This window comes from Alligator sinensis, unplaced genomic scaffold (genome assembly GCF_000455745.1).
Source record: "Alligator sinensis unplaced genomic scaffold, ASM45574v1 scaffold282_2, whole genome shotgun sequence".
Taxonomy (NCBI): domain Eukaryota; kingdom Metazoa; phylum Chordata; order Crocodylia; family Alligatoridae; genus Alligator; species Alligator sinensis.
In genome coordinates, this window is record NW_005841879.1 from 3,266,449 (window position 1) to 3,275,092 (window position 8,644).

An 8,644-nucleotide genomic window follows, 5' to 3' on the forward strand; every position below is an offset into this window, starting at 1 on the left:
TGGTATTATCAAGGTGTTACAGTTTTAGGAGAAGTGTTAACAACGTCAGAAACATTTATTTCCTTTCGCCAGCTGAATCTAGTGAAACAGGTCTCCACAACCAGTCTTTCCAGGGGTAATAGGAGATCTGCTTTAACTGTAAGAGATTTTTCTCTACCAGGTCATGCTCATTCCCAGCAAGCATTTTTAAGTGGAAATGAATCAGATTCATATGGTTGATCCATAGGCTGCTGCTCCTCACAGGTTGTATAGTACGCTTAGGCAGAGTTATGGGAGGCCATTCACAGGAGCAGTGGTTGGTTTGATGTCACCATTCCTCTCATTACAGCTATTGCTAAGTCACATTAACATAACTAGGGGGCAAGTAAAAGCTGGCGTTCTTGCTTTTAAGGAATCACTGCTTCCCTTTCCTCAAGACTGACAAGGAAGATAAGATGTCAGGAAGGAAAGCTGAAGCACTTTCTCACAATCATGTCATCTGTGCCAGAAAGTGTCTGAAACAAGAATGGAGTTTGTTATTCTCATAGCAATACAGGATTTTCTTCCCACCTTTAGGGATGTTCAAGAGGGCATGTCTACACGTCACCATATGACGCGCTATGGCAACTCAGCGATCATGTGGGTCTACACATGATCACCAGTGACAGAGCCAGTGAATCTAACCGTGCAACGCCCATACGCCGCAGTATGGGTGCCTACTGCACCGTGTTTTAGTACTTCCCCCAAGCAAGTACTAAAACGCGGTGCAGTACTAACATTGCCATATGGTGACATGTAGACATGCTCAGAAAGATTCAGAGGAAAAATGAGAAAGCATTCATTAGATTTCTGGTATTGCCAGGGTCTTCCCTTTCTTGAGCAAAGAGAACAAATAATTGATGAGCAACACTTTGCTAACAGCTTCCTCAACATTTCTCACCATTGGATTTCTTTCTCTCATCTGGGTTGATAAAAGGAGAGAATATTCCTGGTTTAAGATTTCTTAGGCAGTAGACAGGAGACAGAGCTCCACTTTGAACCTGAAACGAGTGTGTATACCAAGAAGATGGTATACACCTGCACCAGAAGATGGCTGAATTCAAGGACTGTTAGTCCTTGAATTTCTTCTATTCAAAATGTAGTTTTTGGGAAGGGTATCTGGAGGATAACATGACTGACGGTTTGGCTAAGGGCACAGACAGACCAGGCACATCCAGTGAAAAATGGACTCTAAGCTTGACTGTTTCTTCAGTTCAGATCGGTGTTCCTGGGTGATCACTGATACATCTCATATGCTAATACATTTGTGGAACACAGCAGGTCTTTAGAAGCAAGGTATAAAGGAACTTGCAGTGGTGGACTTTGACTTTAAAGATATAAAAACAACTTTTGAATGAAAGGTGAGCTTGGGGATGAGCTTTGAGAATGTGCAGTGGTATATCAATAAATAGTTGGATTAGAAAATTAGGGGGTTGATTCAGATATCATTAGTTTTATACTGTTGTCTTCAATAGGTTTACCACTCACTCACTGTCATTTAAGTTAGAGAATAGTCAGAACCTTAAACCTTAGAATGTCTGAAAAGATTGCAAGTAACAGCTCAGGCAAGAAATTGTCATCTCAGGCCTTTTGTGGACTAGCTTAGAAAGTGTTTTTTCATGCTGCTTGTTGTTTTGACTTAAAAACAAAGTGTACCTCCAGTTACGATTTCAAACCCAAGTGCGCGGGTTATCATGATTAGTGATCGCAGAGGAAGAGACGTTCAGAGAAAAGGCTGTAGGAAGGCCTGCTCAGGCACTGTTGTTGAAGATTTGATGTAATCTATCTTGGTAATCATCAAAGGCAGCTTTTTTCTTCCCACATGAAAAACAATTTCTGTGTATGATCAGTTCATCGAGAGAACGTGTAGAGTTGCTTGGTATGTTGCTTGGCAAGTGTTTGACTTGCAGAGGCACTTTCTATTTTCTGCTGATTTATGGTGCTGTCGTGTCCCCAAATACCAATGTTTTTCCCTTCCCAGGAGGTCATTATGATTACAAATATCTCTGTTTGTGGTGATCCTGTCTCCTGTTCCCTTTATTCTCTCTCACCCTGACTGGTGTGGGCACTTAGATCGGGGATAGGTAACCCTTTCTGGCTGCGGACCAGAATGACTCGCCCCGAGACAGAAGCAGATGAGTGCTGGGACCTGGCCATCACTTGTCTCTGGCAGCATGGGTAGAGCGCCCACAAGCAAAGCTGTCTGCTGCCAAATGCCATTGAAACCCTACAGCTGAAGGCTGGTTCCAGTGGTTCTGTGGGCCACAGGTTGCCAAGCCCTGCTTCCCTAAGCTGAGCCACGTTCTGTAACCAGCCTTCTAGGCTTCTCAGACCCCTCTTCAGTGAAGAGCTGATCTTGTAAGTCAGTGCTGCGTGTTATGTTAGATGGAAATCTTGCAAATCACAGGGCACCTAAGAGGAGCAGACTCTGAGAACTGAGGTTGCAGCTCTGCCTGGTAAAACATAGCATGCTTTTCCTTCCCCACAAAGCTTCAGGCTGTTTTCTCCACCCAGAAGGTGGAAATGAGTTATTGTGGTTTGTTGTAATCTGTAGTTGGGTGGAATATATAGCTATGACTAAGCAGGCCAGTCTGAGAGGGGCACAGAACCAGGCTTTGGGTAGCTCCTTTCTTTTAAAGGCCTTTGAAGCCTTTTGGGATCTTTGTTGTAGCACATGCAGCTGTGATGAATCTGATACAGCACCATATTATACTGACATCTCTAATCTTAGATCTTATCCAGTACTGCCCCAACTACCCAGAACACCTATGGCATTTTATTATCAAGCAAATGATTGATCAAAATCGGCATCATCCTAATACGACTAGGCAGCACCGGCCAAATCCTACCATGGTTGTAACCTCCCTGAGTGACAAATCTGTAACACTGCAGAACATCATCACTGAGTGCTGCCTTTTCACTCGTGAGCTGAGTTTCTCCTAGAAGATTTAGATGCTTTTAACTAAATTGTTTGATCTGCTGCTTGAAGGAGATACCTGCACCATCAATGTTTAGGGTTTGAAAGGGATATCGAACCTTGGCTCCAGTTGCAATTTTAACTAAGCTGCTCTAGGGTGTGTATTGTGAGAGAAGACATGTTAGAATGAAAGACAAAAGTTGAAGGACAGCGCTCTGCTGATATTATTCACATCTTATCTGTCTCCAACATTGCCAGTGCATTTTCTGGTTGCTCCTGTTTGCAGCTGCGAGGCTGCTAGACAGCTGCGGGGGTTTTTTGGCCCATTTTTGGCTTTGTTGATTTGATCAAATATATAAAACTGATGAAAATAAGAATGGCATTAGTCTAAAAAGGTATTAGGGTTGAGCGTTCCTGATTTGTGCAGGGGGTTGGACCCCAGTGACTGTTGAAATCCCTTCCAGCCCTTTGATTCTGTTAGTCATGTAGCAATGTGTATGATGCAATATACAGATAAGGGAGGGGACTCCTTGATTTCCGGGATGACCAGAATCCAGCCGGCCTTGTCTTCATCTCGCAGAGCTCTGCTAATACTGCTCTGCATTTGAACTGTCCCAAACCGGGCCAGCTTCCCAGTCCAGAGTCTCTCATAAGGAATGTTTGTGCCCTGTCCCCATTTCCCTGTTCTTGCATCATTTTGTTTGTGCACGTGTGTGGAGGGGACTAGTTGGAAAAAATAAACACAAGTCACTTATTGCATTAGCTTGTTTGATCATCTTTCCTTTGTTTCCTGTACTCATTCTTATTTTAATGCTCTTATCTGTGAGGAGCAAGGACCTGCTGGTTTCTTTCCCTCAGTATACAGTACTTCCAAACAAGGGTGGAGCATACGTACCTTGTACAGCGCCTCTCGCAGACGCTGCATGCAGGAGCAAGTCTTCCACCTTAGATATGTCTGGGTTGTGTTGCTACTGGTTTTACCAAGCCTGAGCATTCAAAACTCAGGAGTCGGGTCCCAAAATAGCATTACGTTGGCCTAAAAATCGTAAGAATTTTTTCTCAAAATAAATGTCAAGACTGTTTTATTTGCCTTTGGGGCCTGTGAACCTTTAAGATGATTCATGTTGTCAGGCTTTTGTTTACAGCTGTGAAAACTAGAAACGACCTTTTTTGTCAAGGTGGGTAGAAATTCTCAGGTAACTGCGTGAATTCAGGCCCTGAAGAAAAGCTAGGTGTAGTGAAACTTGCATTAAAATTGTGAGCTGGCAGTGCTGAGAATGGATGCCTGGGAAAGTTTCACTGGGGAAATCATTTAAATTAATTTTTCCCTTACATTTTTGGAGAATCCTTTGTATTGCAGGCAGATATGAAGGTTGGTTTACAGTTTGTGGCTTTTCTGTCACATTTTGGATTAATGTTAAATTCTTCTCCATTGTATGGCATAGAGCAGCATGGAGCAGAACGTGAAAGCAGCCTTTCTGGCTGAGATCACAATCTTGCCCTTGTTTAAGTCCTTGGCAGCGTTCCTGCTGATTTCAATAGAGGGAGAACCAGGTTCAGAGCTTGCATCTTGCATCATAAATTGAGTGTAAGGTTGGCTAAGAAGGCATATGCTTGCCGGCCTGGTGAGCTAGAAAGTAAGGAGTGGCCATAAAACAGAGAAGAAAGAGACATCAGGCAGGCCTTCTTGCATTCAGACAAGATTTTCATTCTCCTCTGTCTCCATATACTCTGTAAATACCAATTAACAGTAGCAAGTGTTTAAATAAAATGGACTGCCAAGGCCTATCGCAGTGACTTCCTGGGAGCGTTGAACAGCCTCCTCCTGGGCAGCCTGTGAGCAGTGGCTAAGGAACTTGCCTGTGAAACCAGAGGTGGTTTTTGCACCCTAAGTTGTCCTTGCATGGCTATAAGGTGCAACATACAGTGTAGTGCTGCCAAGTCCACTCTCATTGAGGGGAGGGGAGGTCAAGTTGGGAGTGGAGGCATGTGGATGGGGTTGAGTGGAAAAGTAACTTGCAGCTGTAAAACTGCCCTGCTGCCCTGTAGAGGTACATAGCAAATAACACATCTTGTTTTTGCTGCGAGGTCAGTGCAGGCTATCGGCTGCTGTGTACAAATCCAGTTCGGTCATAGCTCCACCTGCCTGGCTTCCTTGAATGCACCTGGCTGGCAAAACAGCAAAGGCTGTGCTGGCTCAGGTTTTTTGTTGCTGGGGTGAGGGTATGCCATTGCACCGTGTGCACACTGACACTGCTTGTTCTGTTTGTGCAGATCCTGTGCTCCAAATGCCAATACATGTGGAAGAGTAAGTCACCCTGCTTGCTTCTTTCCTTTTATTGCTTGGTTTGCTTTACACTGACAGCATGAAGTCTGGCTTAGTTTATACCCATTCCCATATATTTTCTAAAACAGGGATCGGATGAAATACCCCAAGGAAGCAGACGTGAGGCAGTTGAAAAAGCAGATATTAAATGGACAGTCAGATATGTCGCTTCCCCTATTTGTAGATGGAGCATCTTTCCCTCTTACCATTTTTCTCCAAAACACTGAGGTTTGGAGCCTGAGCAGCTTGGCTGTGCCGCGTCTTGAGTTACTGACCTGAGCTGCCTTGCAAACAGCAGAACTTGTGGGAAACTATCTCCAGATTCACTGGTTTTAAATATTTTTATTAATATGCCATAAAAAGCAGAGGGAACCCCAAGCAAGAGCATATCTAAGTGCTGCACCCCCAAGCTGGCACTAAAAAGCAACTCCTCTTACTATTCCATGTAAGACGTATCGCTTGGACGCGCTGGTCCCAGTTGCTCTCCCCATTGAAGTGAAATGAAAACATTGATGCAATTTTTCCCCTCCCCCCCCACGTTTACTGAGTGGTGGTACTTTTGCTCCTTTTCTAGGCTTCCTTTCCTTTTCTGCTTGCCTTACATTGTGTAGTACTGGAGATAAGTCTTGCTTCAAAGTGTTAACACTCCCTGAAGATCATACTTCACCTATTCATAACGTTGACTTCTGAGCTCATTGGCAGTCTCAGAAAAATAAAGTCCTTTGCTCCGAGTGATGCTGTCACGTGCAAAATGAGCTGCTTTGCTTTGCATGGCTACTCCAGCCTTACAGCTCCTGTCCAACACAAAAAAAATTGATTTGGTCTTGTACATGTCTCAGCTCTGAGGTACCCGGGGTAAAAACCTCCACTTATAAAGTGGAAGATGGTTTTTGCAAAGGAGCACTAGCCATAGGGTAGTTTGGGGGTGGGGACTGAGATAAGCCGTTCAGGCTAGTCTCAAAATAAGGAGTGAACTGTGATCTCTAAATGGCTGTATGCATTGTATGTATGCAGGTCAGCCCAGACTCAGCTGGACTAGGAACAATACTGCAAGTAGTGTAGGTTACACGCTCTGCCAGTTCTGAAATGCCTTTTCTTTGATTGTTACTGTTCTTTAAAAGCCTAATTAATAGGTCATGTCTCCAAAAACTTGATAATACAGTCAGTAAGCCAATGTCAAAAGGGCTCCTTTTCCAGGAGGCATTGTTCCTTTCTGTTTGCTGGCAAGTGCAAGCTGTTGGTTTATTATTTAAAAGAGATACATTATTCCTAGGCCGGCATTTCTTCCAGACCCGAACGATGGCAGTTTGTATACCCTTGGTGGCAAGAATAACGAAGGCTTGACTGTAAGTATGGTTTGGAAATTCTCCCCTCTGCTAATCAGATTGCATGGAGCTGGTGACCAGAGGAAATTCCCACTTTTCTGACACTCTTGTATAATTCAGCAGGCCGCCGATAATTTGTGCTGCTTACAGGAACACATGTATTTCTTGGAAAAGCCCGTTTGTATTAGCACTGCGCAATGCTGACGCCAGTTTTTGGATACAGATTCCTGGAATGACAACACCCCAGTTGCGTTGTTGGCTGGCTTCAGAGGGGGTCAGACTCCTCTGAAGACTCCTCTGAGACAAAATTCCTGGCCTTCCTTGGGATCATTATCTTGAGATCAACAAGAGAGACATCTGTTTGGCCCATTTTTGATATTTTTGTAACACTTGCTAATATAATAAGGGCTATAATACCTTCTGAGGCCCTCAAGAGATAGTATTCCTTGAAGCAACTTGGGAGTTTCATGCATCCATACAGTACAGTCATTTATGGCCTGGAAAACCCCCAAAATGCTTAACAATCCTGTCAAGAAATCCAACCAAACCAGGAGAACTAGGGATTGTGGGCTGACTTGGATAGAAGGTGATTTTTATAATCAGGTTAAAATGTCAACCATATCAAAATAGTCACCGAGGCATCTACAGATGTTAGCTGAACATTTAACTAACTGAAACTGCTTTGTGATGAAATGCAGATAAAATGTTTGGCTTGCCATGAGTTTCTTTTTCTGGCCTTTTAGAACTCTCTAACATTTTGAAATTTTTTTAACCAAAGAAATCTTTTCTGACAAGCTTTTTCCTAATGCACCCAGATAAGCAATCTGTAGTTGTGGAATTATTTTTAATCCTCTTTGTAGGGAGAGCTAAGTGGCATCTTGTCCTTAACTTGCTATTACCTTATACCTGTTAATCTCCTCCCCTGCATTGTGAACGCAGGTATAAACTTTCTAGTTTTATACAGCAAGAAGGACACAGTGTTGGTGCATAGAGTCCCAGTCTCTCCTGTATTTGTGCAGTGTTCCTCTTAGTTTGTAATTTTTCTCTTCCTGAGGAAAGCCTCTCAAAATCAGTTTTGGTTGTGGTTCCAGTAGGTAGGTGTGATATGTGCCTCCTTAATAGCTTAATTTCCATGGGACCTTGCAAATTTTAACATATGCCCTGCATGGTAGGGAAGGATTGTATACCCATTTACAAACTGAGCAGTTAAAATACTTAGTATTCAGAAGTCTGGGCCTCCAGGCCTCTGCACTGGAAATTTTTTTTCCATTCCTCTTGCAGTTCTCTTGGACTGTAACCATACTGGGGCAGGGGCCTGTTTTGTTCTTGGTTTGTGCAGAATCGAGCATAGATAGTGAGCTCTTGGTCCAAGGTTGAGTGCTCTTAAGAATTATAGTGATACAAAGAAATAATAACAAGATAGTGAGAAGCCACTAAATGGGGTCTGCTGTCCCCAAAACGGAGAAAAATTGCACTCAATTCAGAGAGTAAAAATGAACTTTTGCCTTTTTTTCCTAGAAACTTCCATTCACCATCCCTGAGCTGGTGCAGGCATCGCCTTGTCGCAGTTCGGATGGGATCCTATACATGGGTAAGTGGTAGCTAAGCTTTCCATATATTCAGTGATTTAGAGGACTGCAGAAGCCCCAACAGCAACTGAAAAATGCAAAGAACTCAGGACAGACTGAGCACTCTCACATGGAAACATCTCAGCCGTAACCCTTCAACATAGCTACTCGTAATGTTTTCTGATATCAGAGAATCTGATAAATAGAGAACTCAGTGGTATATAGAGCTAAAAATCAGTTGCCATTACTCTAGAAGAAAATCTATTTGCAAATCGTGATATTCAGACCAATTTTTTAAAGTTACTGCATCACTGCAGATAATAGAAGTAACTTCTATTACAGATGTGAACTTAATTCAGTATAGTTACACATAAACTTTCACATACGTATACATATTATAGTATCAGACAGCAGAGACTCTCATTATGAACAGCGTATGCCCCTGGCAGCTGGGGGGCATGGCTGCGCCGCCAGCGGCAGGGGAGGCGAC

General features: G+C 43.3%; 1 protein-coding gene across 6 annotated transcripts in view; it reads left to right on the plus strand.

Moving 5' to 3' along the window:
- Nucleotides 1-8,644, plus strand: part of ERN1 (endoplasmic reticulum to nucleus signaling 1) — a 37,325-nt gene that overhangs the window by 9,650 nt on the left and 19,031 nt on the right. For 5 of the 6 annotated variants that reach the window (XR_003092528.1, XM_025196302.1, XM_006017396.3 and 2 more), the window contains exons 3-5: nt 5,210-5,243; nt 6,535-6,607; nt 8,105-8,177. Coding sequence is in view for 5 of the 6 variants with exons in the window: in XM_025196302.1 (XP_025052087.1) it covers nt 5,210-5,243; nt 6,535-6,607; nt 8,105-8,177 (180 nt within the window). In the remaining variant the exon portion in view is untranslated. The remainder of the gene's footprint in view (nt 1-5,209; nt 5,244-6,534; nt 6,608-8,104; nt 8,178-8,644) is intronic. The other variant, XM_025196303.1, reaches the window with a different exon arrangement.